Source organism: Leptopilina boulardi, unplaced genomic scaffold (assembly GCF_019393585.1).
Source record: "Leptopilina boulardi isolate dan_hultmark-lab unplaced genomic scaffold, ZJU_Lbou_2.1 LbouV2_213, whole genome shotgun sequence".
Lineage (NCBI taxonomy): Eukaryota > Metazoa > Arthropoda > Insecta > Hymenoptera > Figitidae > Leptopilina > Leptopilina boulardi.
This window is the reverse complement of record NW_026137767.1, coordinates 2,690,151-2,715,838: the sequence shown is the minus strand read 5'-3', so window position 1 is coordinate 2,715,838 and position 25,688 is coordinate 2,690,151. Positions and strand designations below refer to the sequence as shown.

The 25,688-nt window shown below is 29.8% G+C and overlaps 1 protein-coding gene across 1 annotated transcript in view; it reads right to left on the bottom strand.

Moving 5' to 3' along the window:
• LOC127278946 (mothers against decapentaplegic homolog 6) overlaps nt 1-25,688 on the bottom strand; it is a 49,160-nt gene that overhangs the window by 17,504 nt on the left and 5,968 nt on the right. The window contains exons 2-4 of the mRNA XM_051300917.1: nt 20,000-21,747; nt 8,973-9,023; nt 2,234-2,320 (exon numbers count right to left, since the gene is read on the bottom strand). Coding sequence (XP_051156874.1) covers nt 2,234-2,320; nt 8,973-9,023; nt 20,000-20,816 — 955 coding nt within the window. The 5' untranslated portion in view covers nt 20,817-21,747. The remainder of the gene's footprint in view (nt 1-2,233; nt 2,321-8,972; nt 9,024-19,999; nt 21,748-25,688) is intronic.

Below are 25,688 nucleotides of genomic sequence, written 5' to 3'. Positions count from 1 at the left end.
GATGGGATTAAATAGATTTCAGATTTGGTTTCAGTGACCTCAAAAACATAAAGTAGACAGATCAGTATTTTTTTTATTTGAAAATTTTGGGGTCAAATTTTGGTACTTTTAAGTTTGTTTCAAAATACTGACGTTGTAAGGTTAAATAGACCTCAAATTTGGCTTCAGCGATCATAAAAACATTAAGTAGACACGATGAGACTTCAAATTTTACTTGATTTTAAAATTTTGAAGGCGAATTTTAAGGTTTTTTGAGGTTATGTCAAATACCTAACGTGATAGGGATAAACTGACTTCATATTCGGTTTCAGAGACCCCAAAAACATAAAGATTTTGCACGATTTTTTTTGCAAAATCTTAATTCCAATCGATTTTATTTTCTACTCGAATTGAGTAAAATCAAAAGAATACTACTGTGGCTTGCTCTCTCTCTCTCTCTCTCTCTCTCTCTCTCTCTCTCTCTCTCTCTCTCTCGACTTGCGAAACGGAGGAAAATTCAGGCATTATAATCGAATTTACTTTTTTAATTCTATTTTACTTCACACTAATCCTATAATCTGACTTTTGTGTCTAAAGTAGTCTCGCCATTTTTTTTCATGTATATAGTAATAAAAATATTATAATATGCAATTTAAAACGAAATGTCTTATATACATATATATATGTTGATAAGAAGTGATAAACCATATATATATGTAGACAGCGCAGCAAAGCACCGTTTATCCATGTGCTTTAATGCTGCCTCGATTATTTTCAAAGAATTGCGAGCTTCTTTGCCTTCTATTCGCGCGCGCACCGCACACACACTCGTCCACCGACCTAAGGAATTTGTATCACGTCACAAGAGCACTGGCCTTTGCATTAGCACAAACTGATATTCTTCATGGATTCATATAAGAATTTATCATTTTTCCAATCAGAACTAAAAAAAAGCTCTAATTCTTTTCTTTTTTATAATATGGCAAGATGATAATCCAAAAATAAAATATATCATTAATTTACTAATGGAAAGAGGAGGTATCCAGGTGGAGGTATATATATTTGCAACAGAATGAGAAAGTAAGAATTACGGCGATGCTAAAAATTTCAGACGTCCTTTTAGCTGAGCCAAAAATGTTTCGCGTGAGTTTCCACGAATTTCTCGGCAGTGTGGAAAATAAGAAGTAAAGTCCGCAATTCGTGCTATAGACCGATGCATCACGTGTGTGTGTGTGTGTGTGTGAGTGTAAAAGTCAAGCAACGAAGGAACGCGTTTGCGAGTAGCATTCGTTATTAGCAAACCGCACCTCGCTATTTTCAATCCTTGACGGAGCGTGACTTTAATTTCTCGTTCATTTTCCTCGATTCGAAGTATGCACTAGCGCAGATGGAACATCCAAGTTCTCACTCTCGATTTACACATCGAAGGGAAACATTTTTCTTTTCTTTTTTTAGTAACAAAAAAAAAAAAATTGGCATTCTGAGAAATTCCCTAGAACGATTTAACACGAGAAATAGAGAACTATAGAGAGATGTAAAATTTGACGAAAGAAGAGAAGAAATCGCTCCTAGGGATCACTATAGAGAGAGATGTTCAAGGTTAACCATGTTATAGGCGTAGCCGCGAAACAGGGACGAACTTACACGATAATATCCCGTACCCATTTTTATTAATTTCTTTTCGAATTAAAAAAAAAAAATTATTTGAATATTTTACTTTCTTTTAAAAAAATTGTAGAAAAATTTTACAGTGTCGTTCCAATATAAAAAATATAATCTCTGATAATTTTAATGAACTTCAGTTGATTTTTGATTTATTTAGTCTTTAGATTGATAATATATATGACGCTCCACGAGAGAAGGTATTTTACATCAAAAAAATTTAAGTTATGTTTACTGATAGTTTTACCTTGATAAAAAGTTTTCTTTTAATTGAGTAAAATCAAATTTAGTTTTTTATTGAATTTGTTTAATGTAATGGAGACTTAAACATAAATTTTTTGTATTAAGAGTTGATTCTCTCTGAGTATTTTAATTTCAAATCACAAACATAACCTAAAATTTTTTTTGACATAAGGTCCCTTCTCTCGTCGATAATCAGATTTATTTTTTAAAAAATTTGTCATTTTCCAATAATTAAAAAAGAAGTTTATGAAAAATGAAATAACATCGAATATTTTACATAAGCATTAGAAAAATAGCTTGATATATGCAAATTAATTAGAAAAAGCGAATAATATTTTTAGATAATTACCTTCTCCATTGGTGGTGAGGGAACCGGGAAGAGGTATTGGTGTGGTGCTTCTGCATCTAAGAGAATCCCCTTCACTTGGTGCTCGGTCTGAAAATAAACACCACCCTTTAGAAACTTCCCTTTCTATTAACTTTACTGCTTTCTCTTGCTCAACTCAATCTCATGATCTGATCTTGAATAAATTTTTAATTTTACTTTAAAATTAATATAGAATTTATTTTATTGAATTATATATTATACACTGAGAAAAATGTTTAGTCAGAGCAACCAAAATTTGGTTGGCCCAACAAAAAAATTTGTTGGTATTTAAGCAACCAAACTATTTGTTTAAGTCAACCAAAAAATGTTTTTTCTTTCGGTTTGTCGTCTTCTATAAAAAGTATATAAAATACTTGAATTTAACCTTCTGAAAAGAAAGATTCATTCAATATTAACTTGGTTTAAAAGTGAAAAGAATTCTATAAAGTTTTTAAAATATAAAACTTTATAAAAGTAACTTATTTTTATATATATTTAAAAAAAGGGTCAAGTAAATGAGTACACATCTAAAAAGTTAACCATAACTTCTTTATTCATACTTATATGGACAATAATAAATCCTAATAGACAATAAGATTATAATGATCTTATCTAAAATCGCATTAAATTCTGAGAATGTCTATTTGTATATATACGCACATATATCAGAAGAAAAAAAGTGTCTTTATAAAAGAAATATCATTTCAATGGCACGAAATTCATTAACTTGTGAAAATTGTCTTATCTACTTCAAATATTCCTTATCCGAGAAAATTTAAGTACCTTAACGAAAAAAAAAAGAAAAGAAAAAATATAGTCTCTTTTGGTGGTATTGAGAGATAAACATCATTTAGTTCCAAGAAGGTCTCGAGAGAAAATTCAAAGAAAAGATTGAACTCATCAGCATACTTTTTTGAGACAAAGAAATAGATAGAATGTTATTGACTCCTAGATATGTAAATATATATATTCCATGAGTTATGTTATATTGATCTTAAGGTATAATAATTTCTCTCTAATATCTATATATGTAAAGTTGTGTAAAATATAGCAAAACTATCGATAGACTAATCGATTTCTTTTTTTTTAAGACCATATAATGCCTGATTCATTCACTAAAAGAGTGGATGATGTTATATAGAGAGAAAGGTTTTGGATAAGAAGTGAGGAGCGAGCGAGGTGATCGCATTCCTTTGAAAATACCATAGAGAACCAATCCTGAAGGAGTGAATAGCGTTTCCTGTTGTGTTGGCGCAAAGATGGTCTTACAAAACTGCGCGAGTCAAGAAAGTGCTTCGTCTCTATGACGAAGCTGGAGAAGGAGTTATTTAAGTTATTTTTGTACATATCTGCCGACAACTGCAGAGACATGATTCTTTCACATTTTATTTTCTTTCTTTTTTGAGAGTGAGAATTCAGAGAGCGACTATAGAATATATATTCGATTTCTCTTTTCGAGTATTACGAATTTATTTCTCTATTGCATTTATAATAATCTCTAATTTCCATTGTTCGATGTTATAACTTGAAGTTATAATATTATAAATAATTCCCTGCTACAAAAAAATAATATATTTACTTTTTTAAAATAAACATTTACATTTTTTAATCTTTCTAAAATAAATAAATTTTTTTCTTTCTTCTTTTTAGATCTTATAATCTAATCTACAGCAACTATTTAATGAGAATGAAAATACAAAAGTATTGTTTACTAAAGAAAAACCTTTTTTTGAAGGATATTTTTGACTCTTCAGGGGGTTCTTATTTTATTTTAAATTTTGTCTGAATACTTTATATTTGAATTGACAATTAACAATTTTTGGAATAGTTAATCAAATATATAGACTTTTACTATTTTTTAATGGGCATTAAAAAAAAGTAAGCGGAAGAGAAGGAATTAATGCCTCTGTGTCGGTCTTCTTATTTTATATATATACATATATTTTGCTTTCGTTCTATCGCATATCGAGTGACAAGGAGAGATGGAGTTGAAGAAGTTTCATCACAAGAACTCGACATAAATGTTTATTAAAAATCTTTCGCTGATAGCAGAAAAACGAGACTCCAAGTATGTTACTAGGAAATCCTGCCTTAAATATTTATTAGCTATATATACAATAAAAGTATTTCCTTTTACAGAAAACCAGTAGTGTCATATATGAAGAAGACTAAAGAAAAACCCTATATTTTTATATGTATTATTCCCATGAAACAAAGTATTTATACTTTTGTAATTAAATAGTACAAAAGAAAAATTGCAATTTACAAGTGTTGTTTGCAGAAAAAAATTGAAATCTTGAATGAAAATTTAGTTAAATTTATAAAAACTTTGATGATTAATGGAATTTGGATAAAACAAGATTTATACTTGTTGTTTTTGCATACAAACCCAAAAAATTGATCGGATTCGTTTGAAACTTATTATTCGAATGTTTTCATGATCGCTAATTGCGAATCTATCATCGCTAATTGTGAATATGACGTGTAATTAAGATCTTTCAAAAAGGTCGTTACAGCAGCTGAAAGTATTGTTCTTACTTTAAAATGCATTTTGAAACTTTAAAAAATCTTTATTTGCCTCTGAGTTATCGTCATTTGAATTTTTTGAAGCATTATCTGATACACGAATATTGAAACATTCACCAAACTCAAAAAATTTAAATAACGATAACTCAGAGCCAAAGATTTTTTAAAGTTTCAAAATGCATTTTTAACGGTAAAAATAGTACTTTCTGATGCTGTAACGACCTTTTGAAAAAAAATTATATCTTAATGTTATACCTCAAATTAGGTCAAAAAACGTCTTTTCTGCACATTTAGGTTAGAATATCTCAAAAACCTGACTGAATGAAATTTTCTGAAATTCCCTGACTTTTCCCTGACCAACAAAATTCCCTGACCATTAGACACCCTGATTTATTACTTGGTATTTTTCGGCGCTACTGATCACAAAATATTTAAAACCAGATTAGTAATTAGAACTCCAAAAACCCCAAACAATAAATTTTAAGCGAATTCTATCAATTATGCAAAATTCTTCAACCACATTGTATCCGCCATTTTGAATTTCTGAAATTTGATGCCAAATTCATAAACAGCGACCCTCTTTAGCTTCCTCAACCAGTCACAAATTTTTCTTTCTTCCACGTTCGGATCCAAAGAAGAGTCTACGGGAGTCTACAAGATCAAAAAGAGAGTCTATTTAGGTTCTAAGGGTAGCTAAAGAGGATTCAAATTTTGCCTCGGGTTTTCATTAGATTCAAAAATATTCAATAAAAATTATCATAACCTATTATTTTTTTGCAAGGTTTTTTTCACCGAGAAGCGTTACATTTGCACAAAATCAAAAATTTGATGATGCTATTTATAGAGTTATAAATTTTTGATTCTGTGCAAAAATAAATGTGACGCTCCTCGGTGAATGGAACCTTACAAACAAATATTTAGGTATGTTAATTTTTATTGAATATTTTGGATCTAATGAAAACTTAAACATATTATAAAGCTTGTAAGTTCTATAATATTTTACCAGATTGTCACTCTTCATTGAAAGAAAAAATTTTAATAAAAAAAGTGATTTAAAAAAAAACAAAAAAACACGATTCAATTTCAATCAAGTGGATTTTCTGACAATCTGAGGAACATTGAATTTTATTTTCTTCTGATCTACTTTTTTTTAATCATCGTCATATGTATATCTTTAATAGTTGAAGATTGCGTCAGTAACTATCGAGGATTTTCCTAATTTGGAACTCGTAGGATTTTTCGTTTGGACAGGAGCTCGATTATATATAGTATATAGATGAAGGAGGTTCGGAATGCGAAAGCCACTCCCGCCGCCGCAGAATATCGTGGACTCGCGAAGAGAGCAAAAGGGAATATGAGTGTGTGTCAGCCGCAGCGACAAGAGGAGAGAAGAGAAAAGAAGATAGCTTCTTCTCCCTCACTCACGCTGGAGCAAAGAGGAAAGAATGCGTATATATGCTCATAAGACTTGAAGAGGTTTGGTCAGGTGGGGGAGGAGTGGTAGAGAGCCAAAGAGAGTTTCAGGGAGAGAAAAAGAGGGAATGGAAAAAGAAAAAGAGAGAGAGGGTCGTATACCAAGGACGGCAAGCCGGGTAAGCAATTAAGCATAAAGGAGTTAAGCGACCACGGGCGACAGGCGCCTACTGCGCGGACACATACGCAACTTTCAACAGTACCAACAAGCTTCAGATTGTTCTTCGTTCAAACTCCAAACGTGGCGCTAAATGCTTTATATTTAATGTTCTCCAAGAATCCACAAAATATTCTAATATTGTGTCTCCGCTGATGAATCAATGCATGAAGAAGATTTTTTTTCTCAAGCTCTCATCAACTGTTTCCTTAATTTTCGTTAGAATTATAGAATATATTTATAGGTTCATCTGGATATTTTTACGTGTTACAACTGAGTGCACAATTTAGCTATGGATCTTTCATTGATATATTATCTACATCTCTGGTTAATATTTCAAATTTTGAGCCCAGTCGCGCGCCGCAGCTGTGAATTTCTGAACTTGTTAATTTTTACATAGAGTGGTTCATAAATGGGAATATGTATTTACTCTCTAAATTTAAATTAGCGGAATTTCGTTGATTTGCAGAACTACCCAATCGGCGCAACTTTCCGATTATTTAAATTTAAAGTAATCAACATAATTTTTAGCCGATTTTAACATACTTTTTCGAATATGAAGTGTCATCCGTTTAAATAGGAAGGATATCTGATAAGTTTATACAAGTTGCGTTAATTATATATCTGTGGAAAAATATATTCTTCGTTAAAACAATAATCGTTATTTTCAGGCCAATACAGCTTAAAAACTGTGAGATATCTATCGCCTATTTAAACGAATTACACATCCATATTTCTATAATTCAGTTCTGAAACTACATAACTATTGCAAAACTATCCATCAACCATATTAATTATAAAGTGAACTTTATATTTCCCAAAAAAAGATTGTAAAATTTATTCCAAAAAATACATATAAATATTTTAATACGCTTTTTGTAAACACTTTTTGTTTGGGTTATTTTTAGTAGAAAATAATATAGATATATAGTTCCACCACAGACTGAGCAAAGGGGTTAAAAAAAGGTTAAAAAATTATATCCTAATTATCCTATAAAGATCGAGTGAAGAATATTATAAAAGTATAACTCTGGGAAGAATATCCGAGACTAAAAATGGTCTGTTAAAAAGGCAAAGATGATGCCCTCCAGGATCTGCAGACATAGCGTGTTCATAAGTATATAATGGAAACGTATCGTTGAGGGCCACCCGATCGGTTCTTTATATATATATATACTCGCAATCTTGCATTGATCGCGAGAACCAGTTTAGGATCGAACGCAAAAGAGAAAGAAAAGAAAGGAATAAGGGAGTAGGAAGGAAGAGCTGGAGACAGAGAGAGAGAGGAACGCACGACGATCGAAAGTATATAGCTGATTCTTTCGTGGAGATATTGTAACTTGAAATTAAGGCAATGAGGGACATGCTTGATGATGAAAAGAAAACAACCGCAAGTGACGAGAAAATGCGCTAACTTCCCACGTTGTGTCTGTACATTCGTCCGGATGTCCGTGGAACTTCTCAATTTCTGTGTAAACTGCCAAGGATAAAGATCTGATGCTCGAAATTATAAACAACACAATGAGTTAACGTCTTTGCTGAATATATGTAACAAACAAGAATATGGAAAACAATATAAAATACAATACAACAATGTAATATGATTTTTTGTTTACGTATAGAAACCTGGAATTAAATTATTCATTATAATATGCTGCTAATCAAAGAATTTGAAAGTAACATCGAAATTTCTAATCTATATACTTCCGCAAGGTTTGTCTTATAATTTTAACTATATACAAAGAAAGGTGCAATTGGTAACTGATTTTTGAAGTTAAAATTTGGTGCAGATCAAAAAAATTTTGGCATATACTTCAGAACCAAAAACTTAACTTTACTGCAAAAAAGACGTTTTTTAATCAAATTTGAGATAATGAGAGATAATTTTTTTTCAAAAAGGTCGTTACAGCATCTGAAGTATACTATTTTTTACCGTTTAAAATGCATTTTGAAACTTTAAAAAATCTTTGACTTTGAGTTATCGTTATTTAAATTTTCTGAGTTTAGTGAATGTTTCAATATTCGTGTATCAGATAATGCTTCAAAAAATTCAAATGACGATAACTCAGAGGAAAATAAAGATTTTTTAAAGTTTCAAAATGCATTTTCAAGGAGAAAGGAACAGTACTTTCAGATGCTGTAACGACTTTTTTGCAAAAAAATTACATCTTAATGTTACACGACCTCAAATATGGTCAAAAAACGTTTTTTCTTCACTTTTAGGTTAGAATATCTCGAAAATTTGACGTGCTGGGGTCAATTCTGAGGTCAGATTTGGATTTAGCACATCAAAATACTTCGGAAAAAACAAAGAACAGACTATGGTTCTTGGTTCTGAAGTAGGCCAAAATTTTGTCGACCTGTGTAATATTTTAAGTACAAAAATCAGTTTGCTGAACCAGTGAATTAATTTCTTTTTGTTTATAGGATAAGTATCAAGTTTGCTGTACTTATTCGCTGTCCCCATATTAACGAAAAATGTTTTGCTGTGACAGCAAAAGCAAAATTCTATCCGTATGTATATATTATGACTAAAAAGGTGTTATATAAAACGAAATTGCTTACCTTCAGGTCTCATTCTGTCAGCGATAAGGCAGTAAGGAGGTGGTGGCGACTCTGAAACAGAAAACATGGAATTGTTATGATTGTATTCCTAAAATGTATGGTTCTAATTTAACTTTGTGTAGGTGGGCAACATTTCTTTAATACTAGAATCTTAATGTTTATTTAAATTGAATGTCAATATTAAACTGTTTTAATTTTAAGTATTATCACTAATGTCATATAGCAATAGGATTATTACAATTAAAATAGCAATTCATAACAACGTTGTAGTGATGTAAATTCTCAAAAGAGGCAAATCATTTTCCCGTTATTTCATAATTTAATTATCCTCACCAAGCAGTTAACGACACAAATCAAACAGGTTAAAAACACTTGACTCGTTATTATGTGTATATTATCGTGTCACTGACCTTGAATAGCAAATGTGATAATTATCTATATATATATAATGCAGTAGCCAAAAATTATTACGTTAACAATAACAATTATTCCGTTAATAAATATAAAAAAAGTTGATATTCTCAAAATACACGTTTGATTAAAACTAACATTATAAATATTTCCTTTTACGTAATTAATAAATAAAATTTTCTTCGAAATTATTCATTTTGACGAATTGTAATAATCATAACACATATATATATATAATGAAAATAATGTAGGATAAGAGTAACATGTTTTAACGAGAGACAATGAAAATAGATTAGATAAGAAAGCTAGACACAACCTTATCTTCATAATTTCTTTTTATCTCTATTATTTTACATTATCTTTTTTTAATACCGTCTGGTCCCTTTTATATTATAATACAACAATTTTTATCCTTAGAAATTATATAATAACAATCATTTCAGTTATATAGAATTAATTCTTAACACGCGCAATATATTTTCATGTTTAGGTATGCAATAAAGACGTTTACGTTTATAAATGATCATGTAACGTTATAACGGGACAAGAAACTCACATTCAAAAACTTCTGGTTTATCCTGCATTAAACTTCTGTAAAAATGCGTATATAATATCCTTGACGAGAATACTATATACGAATTTAAATACTGCGCGATAACATATAATATATAAAATACCACTTTCAAATGTCAAGGATAGAAAATTCGAATATTATATGGGCAAATCCACGAAACTTTTAACTTTCAAGAAAAAAAAATTTCTTTTTTTAATTTGCAGACACATTGATGTCACTTTGTATATACATACGTTTAAGTACATTTTAGCACTACAAATTCATATGCGTGATTCATTTTAAGCTCAAGCCGTCAATGTTTAACTCTTTAAACTCTTTAATGTTAATAAATTACATATAAAATTGAAAAATTCAATTTTTTTTATTTTTGATATCGGAGTGGTTTCCAAAGTATTTTCGTCCTCTGAACACGATTCTGGCACCTAAATTTGCTTAGCACACGTCAGAATTTTTAGAAAAGAGGGGGTAAAGACTCCAAAAAAGTGTTTTCAGCATATTCTTAACTTAATAAAATTTATTTCACTCAAAATCCTTAAGCGGCGTTTTTGTGTTCAAATATATGTATGAAAATGTTTCGATCACACCATAGATTGACCTGTTTAAAGCAAAAATGCAGTTGTGCCTTTCAAAAATGTATAAATTTAAATGAAATCACGATTTTTATTATCATCTTTAAATTGTTGCCACAGGAATACAATTAGAGGCACATCATTGAAGAAGGTCTTAAAATTTTTGTTTTTTCATCACCTTTTAAGAAATACATTGAATTTTTATTTTTATCCAACGCCATAATAGATATTTTCATAAGAAGACATTCAATTGAATTTTTTTAAGAAGTGCTATCACTTAATCAAACCTTCGTATTTTTAGTTTTAGTGATGGCACACTAATGGTTTAGTTAAAATTTTTTGACAAAATATGTCTGTTAGATATTTCCATAGTAGCTGAAGTGATATTTTACACGCCGCAAAAATAAAAACGTTAGGAATATAAACTTTTTCAAGAAATTCAAATGAAATTTAAGCATTTTTTCACTTTTTAACTTATAAAACTAATTGTCAAATAAATATTTTGTTCTAATACTGTACATAAATGTTCGTTTGTATATAATTTAGCAAAAAAAAAATGATACCCAAAGTTTTAATTTAAAATAATTCAGATTTTTAAGTGTTCGATTCGAGAATCACAAAAGTTAAAAGTTTCGTGGATTTGCCCATATATACACTATGCTATAATGTTTCCGAATTCTCTTCCTTCAAAATTATTTTTAAATAAATATATCAATTATCTCTTAAAAGTTTGAAATAAAATTGTTATATTTTAAAAATAATTCTTATTTGAAAGAATATCCATAAAAATCAAATGAAATAGAATTTTAAAATTAGTATAGGATGTAAGTTTTATAATGGTTTTTGTTTTTCGTTATATTTCCGTCAACCTAAAATGAGCAAAAAATATTGGAATCTGAAATAGCATGTTTTCCAAATCTTAACTGGAAAGGCACGTTTCTCAACATTCATTTGAATTGTGCCGTCATTTCCAATTGACTATATTTAAGTATTCACTGATATTTCGTATTTATTTGCGAACTATGACAACTTAATCTAAAATTTTCGATTTTCCAAAACTGCTTTATAATAAAGTTCCCATTAATGGGAGAAACCTAACTTAAAATTTTTTAATTTAACTACAGTAAAACCCCTGTATATAGGACCCGCATAAATCGGATTTCTGCTTATATCGAATATTTTTTTGGTCCCTTGGATCATTATAACTAAGTTTTCGACCCGGATATATCGAATTTCCGCCTATATCTGATATTTTCCCTATTGAAAATCCATGTACAAAACCTTGAACAAGAAAATGTAGCAGCTGAATTTGTTCTAGTTCTGGTGCGGAAAATGTACATTTTCCGCACTAGAACTGCGATACAAGTTCAGCTGCTGAACCTGTATACATTTTCTTGTACAAGATCTTGTACAGTGATTTTCAATAGGGTTTTTAGGTCCCTTCGAATTCGATATACGTGGGTTTTACTGTATTGGAATTACGAATCTGATTTACTACATTTTTCATTAACAAAAAAAACCTATCCTAAAATTTTCAATTTAATTAAGAATTCCGAGACTGATTTAATAAATTTCCTATTAATGGAAGAACCTAAGCTAAAATATGATTAAAAATTTCAAAACTGCTATTTTCCATTAATGAGCAAACCTAACCTAAAATTTGATTAAGAATTTAATAAATTTCCCATTAATGGCGAGAGACAAAAAATCGAAGATGCCTAACTTATATCGCAGATAATGATGTCAAATCGACTACTGACATAGAAATGAACAGAGATAGAGAGTCATTAATGCATATATGATATACCGTAAATAGGTATATATGTTCTCTTCGACAAAAGAATAAGAGGCGAGATATTAACAAGTGCTACTGTAAAGAATTGTCTGAAGGCCAATAATACATATATAAATAAATACTGAGCAACTTTCGTCTGACTGCAACTTGCAAGAAAGTTGAGGACATTGCGGAGAGTGTAGGAGACTGCACGCTTTATACTTAATAGTTCGGCTCGATTCGGTGAGCATTCGGCTAATGCCGGTTTGGCCTCGACAATTAGCTGGCGCCAGCAGTGACACGTAGCGGCGCCGAGTCGCTGCCCGCACTGCCCCTTCCTCTCGTCATGGGCCTACGTCCCAACCCCCGCGTTGCGGCGGCGCCAGAACCACAACCCTCCCCCACCCCAAATGTTGAAGACCGGCCGACGACTCGGTCGCAGCTCTTCTTTTATTCTCTTCTCTTTTCCTCCTCTTCAAACTTTCTATTCGCTATTAGTATTTTGTGTGTGTCCTCTCTCTCTCTCACTCAGCTTCATTTTACCAACCGCGAGACGCGACTCGCCAAATATAAGTTATATTTTTAGATTCAATTTTCTTCTGTCCATAATCTTGATTGCAGCTCTCTGCAGTAGCAGTACTTTTCAATATAAAGTCGTCGTACTATTATGGTAGCACTGATTTAGACAGTAAATGTAATATATATATATATATACATTCATAAATATATATTAATCACATTCTGACAATTTCAACTATGTAGTACTGTCTTCACTGAATTGTGGAAAAAAAAGATTGAAATTTTTATTTTAACAAATATAGTTTACTGATTTTTATGACCGGATGAATTATGGCCTTGAAGGAAAGATTCATTTGCACCAATCTTCAAATCGTAGAAATTTCAACAAGAGGGGAATCTGATTGACCAATTTTAAATTTAGCACCATTGAATACTTATATATTTCTTCGATGTTTTATTTTCTAAAAGTTCTACAAATTTTGTATCTATTCTAAAATTCCACGAGTTTTCGATACGCATGAATAATGCCTTAAAGTTAGAATAATTTTCATTCGATAGAATTTCATTAGATATAATTCTCTTTTATAGCTGAATTTATATTTTTTTTTAATTTATAATTGTTCGAATTATTTTTTAACAAAATTTCCTGTAAACTTTCATTTGTTCGAATAAACATTCGGCAGAAACATTTTGGTGCAAATTTAAAATCATAAATCAGAAAAATTACCCAAAAATGAAATTTCAACTTTTGCAATAAAGAACTTATGAAATATCAAAGTTTTGGAAAATCAAAATTTGAAATTTATAAACTTTTGTAAATTTGAAGTTTTAACAATTTTAAACTTTAAGAAATTTGAATTTTTCACAATTCTAACTTTTTGCAAATGAAATTCTGTTAAATGGAAATTAGGATAAATGAAAATTCTGTTAAATTCAGATTTGGCTACCATACTGTAAAAAAAATTAGGGAGTTAACGGCACCTGGAGTTGGGAGTTAAATTTTTCGAGTTAAAAATCAAACCAAAAATGGAGTTAATAATTAAATTAACTCCTTTAAACTAACTCCCTAGGCCGAGCCCTAGGCTTAAAATTAACTCCCTTCGCTTCAACTCCAAAAGGCTTTTATAGCATCCTCTAGTGAGTTGAAATTCAACTTGTTTTTTTACAGTGCACAAAGAGAATGAAGTTTAAAAAGTTAAATTGAAAATTTCAATTTCAAAAATTTCATACATATATTTAAAATTATAGATAAATATACGAGATGAGGTAATAAAGTTAAAAAGAATTTAAATTTTACAAGTTTTAAAACCACAGTAAACAATGAGGTATTAAAAAGCGTGCAGATTAAATTTATATCATAAAAGATTAAAATAATCAATTTTTTGAATTAAATTCGTTCTCGGATTTCGAAAATATTAACGTTTCTATGTCAAATTTTTGAAAGCTTGCGATTTTAATCTATATGAATAGATTATTTTAATCTTCAATGAATTAAAGCATTTTATTTTAATCCATTTTGGTATTAAATTATAATACCCCAAAATTTACTGTTAACATCCGAGAATTTTTTTTCTACACGGAAAAAAAATAAATACCAAATTTTATAAAAGTATTTAAAAATTTTGTAAAAATATTTTCAAGTCGTAAAAAATATGGTATAAAAAGCGAAATTTTCATGTAAAAAATAATACATTTTAATAATCTATTAATTTACAACAGTTATATTAAAATTTGGTTCAATGTATTTGATTCATTACTAAATGACAGTAAAATTTATCAAATCTTGTATTAAGTTTATAAAAGTTTTTCTAATGTTAAAAATTTCTTATATGAAAATTATGCTTTTTAACATATTTTCCATTGAAAATACTTTTATAAAATTTGATATTTATCTTTTTATAAATTTGAAAAAAGAAGGTAAAATTAATTATTCGAAAATACAGGTGAAAAATTGGAGTTAGAAGTACAAAAGTCTTTTTGTTTGTCTACAATTTGAAATGCTACAGGTACTACTATGCACATGAAATGGCTTTTAGGAAAAGCCTCCGCACCCTTACAATTCTAGAGAGAGAGAGAGCGAGAGAAACAGAGACAGAAGGATGAAAAGATGATTTAGGTATATAGAAACTGTTATGTTGGGCTGCTGGCGCCAAGTCGGTTCTTTTGACTCTTTAAAGCTTAAGACGGAAGTAGAAGATACAAGATTTATGGAGGGACAAATTGCGACTGGTACTTCAGGTCTTTAAATGCAATCCTGCTGACTGGTGTTTTCTGGTATAAGTTACCTTTAAATACAACAATTTATTTTTCTCAAAAAACAGAAAAAAAAGTTAATAATTACTCGTGAATTTCTGGTGGTTCTAATTTAAAATTCATTTATACCCTACAAATTCAGGACTAATAATCTCACGAGTAATCTCAATTGGATCATGTGAAATGAAACTAAATTTCATAATATTTTTAAAAAATAGAAAAACTTTTTAGTGATAAAATACACACCCAAAGTGTACAACATCATACGTAATGTAATTTTATTGAATCAATTTGGCAAAGTGAGGAAGTAAACAATTCAATTTGGCAAAACAGAAGAATAAATTGACGTCACTGCAAAAAGAGGTATGAAAAAAGAATATCTAAAGAGAGGTTTGTTGTTTCTTTTGAAATTCTTTGTAGCAGGTTTTTTTTCCAGTAAAATAATTATCGACATCTCGATTCTCGAGTGAAGAGAGATGGAAGAACAGGGCATATACAGATAATCAGTAGTGTCTGTCTTGTAATTGTACCGACAAACGATGGGGGGGCTTTCTTTTTTAACCGTGTGGCAGTCGATTTTTCGTCGGGAGAGGCTCTGCGAACACGTTCCATTTTGTCTCTCGCAAGAGTATAGCCTCAGGTCAGAATGGAAATGGAATTTGAAACTGTATGCTGGCGCTGCTTATGTTCCACGAAACAGACTTTGTAACCGTTTTTCAAGTGTTTCTAAGAATTTTCTGTGTGAGAGAGAAAGAGAGACAAAATATAATAATGCTCAGGGGAATTCGTTCTGACATGAAAACAATCTTTGGTCTAGTCCGTCTAGTCTTTTAAGGTATATTGGGAATAATGAATTGTCTCCAAGGATTAATGATTTCAGATTATTCTTCGAAATGATACATTCATGCTATAGTTAATTTAGCTACTTCAAGAAAAATGTTTTTATGCAAACTTTCGCAGCTTTATTAAATGGCAAAATTGATTCTGTAGTGCGAGACAGAGACAGACAGGAAAACGAGTAAGTTAAGCGATTGTCAAGTTACGTAAAAGCGCACTGGCGCCTATATCGTTACATACAAACACACACGACGTCGAGAAGGCGACAGTTTTTTCGTCATGCAATGACCATTGAATAAAATGAATTTCCGCAGTGGGGCAGCGATAAGTAAAAAAAAATGAAAGGCGACAAGTTATGTCGAAAGTGTATATACCAAATTGGACAATTCGAGTAAGCAAGCTGGCCATGTCAATAGGATGATAAAATCATTTTAAGAAATGTGTCGGCTTGGTGGCGCCATGCTTCTCGATAATGACCGACAATGTCGGCTCGTGGGAAATATTTTACAGGTGCACACTACACTTTCCTCGATATCCAATGCCGGTGCTATTCTCAGACGAATCAAAAATAGAATTGGTGTTTTGCGATCTTCTGCCAAGACGCTTTTTATCAGCGTCCCTGATAATCTCCCAGTATATATATATATATATATATATATATATATATACACAATATTTCACTCTCATTTTTCGCTATGTTTAATTAATTTTTAAAAATGGTGATTGAGATTATTTTCTCAACATAGAAAGATTTTATAATAGGGTTCAATAAAATGTGGAAGCCAGAAGTAAGGACTAATATTATGGAAAAATTTCTATAAATATATTAAGAATTGCCTTTCTCAAAAGACCTGATGGCGTAAAAGTTTTATTTTTTTTTACCATCAAGAAGAATGCAGGTTTATTATTAGCAAATATCATCTCCATATGATTGAAACCTCGACTTCTTTAGTCAAGCTAAATAATACGTGCACGGAGTAGGTAAAGTACATAAGGTAGATGAATCGACTGGTTCCAAAAGAGATGAAAGATCGTTAAAGGCCGGTTCCTCAAGGTGAGCTGGTTCAGCTTAGCAGGTGTATTTTAGCCTAAGTAAATCGCGTGTCTTCAACAATCGATTCCAAATACCTGCTGAAATATGTTCTTCACATACTTCGGTTTATATAAATATACATCAAATTCTTGTCCAACATTGGATTATTCAAATAGCAACAAAATACTTTAGTTTGCAATCTTCTATATACTTGGAAAATATGCAATTAGCTACTGATTTTGTTTATCCTCGGGTCACTTATTTCATTTCTAAAATAATTACCTCCGAATGTCAGAATGCCATTCATATGGGTATATATACATAAACAACTTGTGGTCAAACACGCCGTTCGTATATTTTTAACGACCTATGTGGTGCAAGACACTAAAACTCATGGTAAAAAATTTATGTCTGCTTGTTATCCGCACATGTATAGTAAAACAATCATTCAATGTTTTATCTCTTAAATGGCAAATTTACAATTTATCTTTGAAAATTAATGTACTTAAAAATTCGTACTATGATAAATGTAACTGTTTTGTTCTTCTCTAAAAATTGCAGAAAAATCAATTATATTGCATTTTAATACAAATATCAAAGTAATAATAGTAGCGTTATAACAGCTAATTGAATGTTACTACAATGACAATGTTATCGCAAAAGATACATGCCATGATACAAATAAAAGTAATAACTCAATTGTTTCGTTCTAATATAGGTGATCCAAACACGAAAGCTATAGATTTTCTTTATTTATATACAGCTATATTAATTCTTTCAATAGATGTACGCCTTTTTCATATTAAATCAAAAGAAAAATTAGTCCAACTACAGATTTTCTAAACCCAAATAAAAAAAATTCTAAATGTTTCTAAAAAAAATAATTTTAATTTAAAATTTTTTCAGTAAAACTGCGTATAATAATTTTGAACCATTAAATGTATTGAATATTTATATTATTAAAAAATTTCCAACAATAAGCAATTGTCCAAATTTAGATTATACTTTCAATATTGTTCCCTTCAAAGAAATGTAATTTTTGTTAATTCTACTTTTAATGGTTCAAAATTTGAATAACCATTTAAATATAAGTTAAGAAAATGATTTATAATATATAATATCACTAAATGAATCTATACTATAGACTTGTCTCACATTTCAAAACAAAGATTATTTGCATAGCAGCTTTTCTCTGATATAAAGACATTGATTTTGCAATTATTAGTTAGACAAATTATCACACTGCATTTCTTTGAATGAATGTTTACATATATATTCATATTTAGTTTATTCATTTGCAAGTTGCCTTTTCAAACTACGCCAGTTATGCTAATTCTTAAATAGCAAAACGACGATGGTACACGCATTATACTTCAATCAAGGTTTTCAGTACAAGTAAGCAAATTAAAAAAAAATTTAATAATTTAGAGAAGATTTCTTTTTTCTCTTTATTTTATATAATCTAAATGCATTATGAAGATTCAAATGGCATTTTTATGCACCTATTACGGTAAAAAAAGGAAAAAAAAAAATATATATATATATATATACTAATAGTTGCATGATCTAGAACATTTCGAGTCATATCACAATCAGTTATTACAGTTAATTACACGTGTGTGAAGCAGGCTTTCTATTCCCTTTGAATGTATATATCTATGAATATATATTATTCAAACACAGTATTGGAATGTTACTACGTTTAATATTTTTACATTCTACTTGACATCAATTTATTTGTTAACTTTTAAAATTTTTTTATACTCTGTAAAATTCAAAAATAACATTTTTAGTGTCATCCTTTTCTTTTACGTTTAATTCTTTAGTATGTATATTTAGTTGATAAAATACAGTAAAAGTCCTGTATATCGAACCCGTTTGAATCGGATTTCCACTTATATCGAATATTTTTTATTTCCCGTGGATCATTATAAGTTTTTAACCCGGATATATCGAATTTCCGCCTATATCGAATATTTTTTCTGGTCCCTATTCAAATTCGATATACGTGGGTTTTACTGAATTGCAAAAAATTACGTAATTGTTAAGTAAAATTTAATAACCTCACTGTAAAAAGAAAGTACTAAACTAGTACCGATTTAAGATATATATATAACAATTTAGTTCCTAAAATCGGTATTAAATTAATACCTTTCGTTTTACAGTGCTTAATTCTTGTAAAAATCTACATATTTTTCGAATGAGAGCACAAGTTTTTCAAACTTTTTTTTCCTAGTAAACTGACATGTACTACATAATAGAGGAGGATAAACTTGAAAACTAGAATTTTCAACTTGAATGGATTTGAGTTCCTATACATATACATATAGAGGGGAAACTGGATGAATGAAACTTGTAGCTTCCGTTGCCTAGGAGATACGAGAGCAACAGGTGTCACATCTTCAATGTTTTGAGAGCGACAAAACCTAAAGCTGCAAACTCTATTTCCTTAAAGGGAGAACATACGAGATATATTTTCTCGTAATATATATTTAAAAAGACTTTTTTTAATTTCAATAATATAAAGTTTGAAAAAATATGTTCAAATGAAATATGATCTTTGACGAATGGAATTAATGCAACTATCATACAACTTTATTAAATAAAATTATATACTTCCTTCTCCAAACATATTATATAACATTAGAAGCAAAAATAGAAATACTCAGAAATAAGATAATTCATTTAACATTGATTTTCATAAATCATATTCCACTGTTGAACTCTTTTTGTCTGAATATTGTAAAATTGAAATTTTTGATTATTTGCAATTATAATATACAGATCGAAACTAATTTTAACTACTGAAAAAAATGCCTAGGCGATTTATCTATGCTCCTAATCACGAGAGGAATCCACTAAAAATCAGAGTTACTTTAACTGATTCCTAGTTATTATGACAAGGAATTTGTTGGGATAACTAGAAATCCTAGTTAATGTAACTCTGATTTTTAATGGATTCCTCTCGTGACTAGGAGCAAAGCTAAATCGCCTAGGAATTTTTTTTCAGTGACTAATTTAAATCCAATTAGCGGAAAGCAAATAAAGACTACTTACCAGGTTTGCAGAGTCGACTCCAGTGATAAGGATTGCAGCAAACGAAAACAGGATCTTTGGAGGAATGGCAAACCGGAAGATTCTTGAGTTCCGATGAATGAGTAAGATCCGGCCATCGCCAAATTTGACAACACAGTAAAAGTGGATCAATTGATGGTAGATCACACATGGATCCTCTTGTTGGCGTTCGACATCGTTCCCTCTCGATTTTAGTTGGAGGAAGAGTCACTACTGAACTATCATCGCAGACATTGTTTTGTCTATGATGCGAATAATGATGGTTTAGATGTCTCAAATAATAATGATGATGATGATGATTATGAGGATAATGATGATGACGGTAAGAGCGACGAAGTACTTGTTGTTGTTGTTGTTGTTGAGGCTCGTTGTCTAGTCGGCTTCTTGGTACCAAAACACAGGAACCAAGATCGGCGCCAAAACTTTCGATTGCATTCAAAAGCATTTCTAATTGATTTTCCTTGAGCGTTTTCAAAAATTCTTTACACAATGTTAAACGACTTATATCCTTCTCCTCATCCTGTAATCTATCACCACCTCCACAACAACCGTGGTGCAATCTTCTCGAGACACTTCGACTTCTTCTTCTTCTCTCTTGTCTCGTTGTCGGACTCTTGCTATCCTTGGATAACACTTGATCTTGTCTATCCTCGTCTTCCGTTGGGAAAACCCTTTCAGCAGCAACGTAAACTTGCGACGAATCCTCTTGAGTTTCACACTCGGTTTCATGCTCCCCGCAGACCTTGGCCTTTAGGAGACGTTTAGTGAGCACCGCCCGTTTGTTCCAGAACATGAACATGAAACAGGAGTTTTCGTACACGCATTTGGGGGCCAGTACTTTTTAACTGAAATGCAGGAAAATTATTATTTGCTCCTCTTTTTTTTTATCCAGCCAGCGGATTTACACTCGCCCCCCGACGTTTACTCTAAACTTAACTCCCTTAGAGAGAGAGACTCTATTTCTCTGAATTTTGTTTAGTCCTACACCAAAACACTAACTGATAACGTTTTCGGACAACGCAAGTAAATTGTCCGATTTCCAGCACTACATGACAACGTTACCTTGTAACTCACACACATTGTCTGACATATTCTGTCAGCTCATCGCGAACAATCTTTCTCCTCATTATTCTTGAGAAATTTTCAAGTCAAATAAAGAAGAGAGTACACGCACTCACACACCACAAGGGGGAAAGGGGGGGAAACACTGTCACATTCTTGAAAAAACGACAACGATGCACTCGCGTTTCGCAGTGTCGCCAAGTTTTGTGGCAACTACTCTCACACACACAGAAACACACGCTGTATATGTACTTTCCCTCCTTCTCCTCTATTCACCTAGAGGAGAAGAGAACTCTCTTATACAAAAACGTAGAGGTCGATGAGAGTTGTACATTATCAACATGGCAGAAATCACTTATATATTGTTAATATAGTTAACAATAAGGCAGAGGTAAAAAAAACTGTTGGTAACACTTGATATATGTTTTAAAGGCCAATTGGTGATTGGAGTAGAAACACGAGGTTTACTTTTTGCTCGATTCACCTCGTTCTCTAGACAAGACTGATGTTCACTTCTGTTGAGGACTTTTTGAACACTCGCAACACCACTACTGTACTCATGTATGCAGTCGAATCCGTCCGCACCCGTCTGTCTCTCTTCTCATTTGGTCTGTTGCTCCGAGAGAGTTGAGGCAGAGCGCCAACACACCAACACCTACCGCAGCATACTAAACATACACACAAGAATAATGGTTAAAATATGGCTGCCGACACTCTGTTGCTCTATCTACTCGCCACTGGTGGCGCTGTATACTCGCCCCCTCCCCACTGCCCCTCACTTTTCTTTAGACACCCGCCTCTTACACACAAAAACCTATAGTCTCTCGCGCTCTGTAAATACTCAATCTCGACTCAAAATACGCCAATTTACAATTAACTAGATTTTTTTAAAGAACGTTTATATCCCCAGTAATACAGATCTGCAGAAAAAAATTATTTATTTGACATTTAGAAATTTTTAATATAAATAATATCTCTCGGAAGAACAGATAATAAAGTTTAAGAAACAAATTATAAATTTACAAAAATTATTTATTTATCAATTTTGCATATTAACAAATTCAAATTTATAAAACTTTTCAATTCAAAATCTCGTAAAATTTAATTAATTCTAAAAATATGGATTGTAACCCATCTGAAAATCAATTATTTTTAAATTTCTATTTAAAATTCTTCGCCAAATTAACTACACTGCAAAAATAAGTGACATACTTGGTATCTTACAATATATGTAATATGGAAAAATGATATCTTGCAACTTAAAAAAAATATATTTTTTAAAGTATCTTATTAATATACTTAAGATGCTTTTTGTGTTTTAAGAAAAATTAAAATATTTCTTCCATCCTGAAATATAAGTTACTTCGTCAAGTTTCTTTAAGTTACGTAAATTTAGATATTTGTGCACTGAGAAAAATATGCTATTGAATCAATAGCATTTCTACCAAAGGTATAACAATTATTGATTTAAAAGCATATGCTATTGAATCTATAAAATATATTACAAATTTTATAGCATATGCTTTAGAATCAGTAATTTTTATACCTTTGGCAGAAATGCTGTTGATTCAATAGCATATTTTTCTCAGTGTGGGTGTTTAAGAAAAAAGATATACTTGTGAGTTGTAAAATACGTCAAAGTTTTAAGTTATTAAAATATAAGAGCCCATAGTTAACTACAAAATTTTTTTTATCAACAATTTGTGAAACACTTTGGCAAAAAAACTATTAACATCTTAAACTAAGATATTTCAAATAACTAAAAAGTGATTATCAAAACATATTAAAAATGACTACTAAAACATCTTTTATTAAGATACTCATTTTTGCAGTTTTAATCAAGTTCTTCTAAAACTCAATTACACAGGTTTACAAGGTTTTTTTTTTAAATATCAGAGTGCGTTTCTAATGTATTTTTGTGAGCAGAATACGATCCCGAGTTCTAAAATTGCGTATCACGTTATGATTTTGAGTAAAGTGGAGGTAAAGTCTCCAAAAACCGTAGTGTTTTTGAGGGTTTTCAGTATATTTTTTCTCCTTAACCTGACGTGATAGAGATTTCTATACAGGCCTAAATTAAAGCTAAAATCATACACTTTAAGACCCATATATGGGTAAGATAGAAAAATTTCGAAATTTTGAAAAAAATTAGGTTCAAGACACCCAAAAAATTTATTGGTGTCTTTAACACCATTTTTTCGAAATTTCGAAATTTTTCTATCTTACCCATATGGGCCTTATAAAGTGTATGATTTAAGCTTATTAATTTAAGCCTATATATAGAAGTGTCTAGCACGTTAGATTAAGGAGAAAAAAAAAACCCCACTTTACTCAAAATCATGGCAAATAAGACAAAGTCTTATTTTGTAGATCTGAATTATTTATAAAATTATATAAAAATTTTCACCAAATTAATAAGTTTCAATCATATTAATCAATTTGTTTCAATACAAATTATTTTTATCAAGTTCTTCTAAAATTCAATTATTTTAAAGTTTAAACACTTTCTTGTAAAAACTCTCCCATTTTCCATAAAGTATATTCTTGTTTTTAAAAAGAGTCCCCATAAAATTTTATCTAAATCTATCAAGTATTTTGCGAGAAAACCTACGGAGAATATTTACATGTGAAATAATAACATTTCACATGATCTTAAATCAAATAAACTGCATTTGAATAACCAATCATTTTTTAAAAATTAATAGAATTTTTCCGAAATTCACTTTTTTACATTTATGAAAATCTCATACAAATTTTATTCTCAATGCCAATATTAAAAATAAAAGAAAAAACAATTTAATTTCACTGTAGGCAAATTATCAAACTATTATTTAAAACATACATCATAAACTAACACAGTTCATCATAAAAATTTTACAAAAAAAACTTGCTTCTGTTTCAAAATTGCCCCGCGGTTCAACTATAAAAAAAGTTCCGACAAAGTTATATGGGCGCCTTAAAAATGCGTTTCTATTCTTCTATTTGAGAATCTTTTACATCCTAATCTTACGTATGAAGTTATTGACATTTTAAAAATGAAACATTTTTAAAACTCGACTTCTTGGAATATAGTATATTAGTTTTATGTAAATGGGATCTAAAAGTCATTTTATCAAATTTCAAATGGCAAAAGACATGAAAATTATTATTATTATTATTATTATTATTATTACTCACTTATTTCTTAAAATGATTAATTAGTACTCAAAAATATTTTCAGCAAATATTTCTATCGTATAATTTTTAATCACTTCAATTTATTTTCTTCAGAACATTAATTAATAAAATGTTGTATAATCTAAAATTTTTATTATTTATAAAAATCATTTCATAAAAATTTTATTTATTCAAATTATTAAAAGGAACCAATTGTTGTGCAATATAAAATTTTTTTTTAATCAGTATTTCGCTTTATATAAATTATACTAATTTAGACTCCAAAAAAATTGGTTTTAATTACAATTTATACTATTTAAAATTAGTGCACATAATAATTATAGGTTAAATAAAAATTTTAAGAAATAAATTTTAGATTATACAAACATTTTATTTATTAAAGTTTTGAATAAAATAAATTGGAGTGATTAAAAATTATAATCAATAAAAAATGATATGAAATAAATATTTCTTGAAAATATTTTTCAGTAATTAATTTATTTTAAGTAATAAAAATTATGGTAAATTCATATTTTAAGAAACAAATTAAATAAACTTTTTTTGCATCAAATAAAATTTAAAAAATATTGTAAAATAATAATAAATAATAATTTTGCATTCCAATATCAGTTTACGTATATCAAAAATGATTAATTTGCGTATAAGTTTACACTTCGTTCATGCTTTTGGTATAATCAAACGTCATCACCTAAAAACCCTAAATTGAATCCGCATATTTATTTTAAATTTAGAATTGAAATACTTATACTTTTTATAAACTTCAACTTTTTGCTTGATCTAAATAAACTTTATTTAAAACAAGTAAATATTAATTTAGCTCTGATACAGATATATTATTTTTTTTCCCACGCTGAAAATTTTGGCAACATTTTTTTAAGATTTATGAATTTTGATGTAATAATGTTTTTTTATCTTTATAGTCCACTTTTTTTTTAATGAAAAAAAAGTTAATAATTAGACACTTTTGTTTAATTATTTCTTCTGAGAAAAATTGATATCTTATTTAAACAGAGAAAAAGTAAATATTTGTTAATTAATTAAATTTAAAAAAGACTATCTTTACTTTATGTAGATCTGAATCTAAAGTTTAGAACCATAAAGTGTATAAAAGTCAATAATACCTTTATAACGCATATGTTTATAGATATATGTGTGTACATACATATATACACGTTTTTGTAAGATATTGTTTTTAAAGTTTTATGGCTAGACGTCTGGTTCTATTGACGATCATATTAAGTTTTGTTTTGTCTAGACAACCCATTTTCCAGCATATATAGAAAGAAACCGCTCCAAAATGATATGGAATTTAAAAGTTATTTACCTATCTACATAGTACGTCTGGCGTCTGGGTCTTAAAATCCCGTAATCAGGCGCCTGGCCCCACGAAGTATATGCTTCTTTCTTTTTTCCTCCTCTTTCGTTCGCAGGC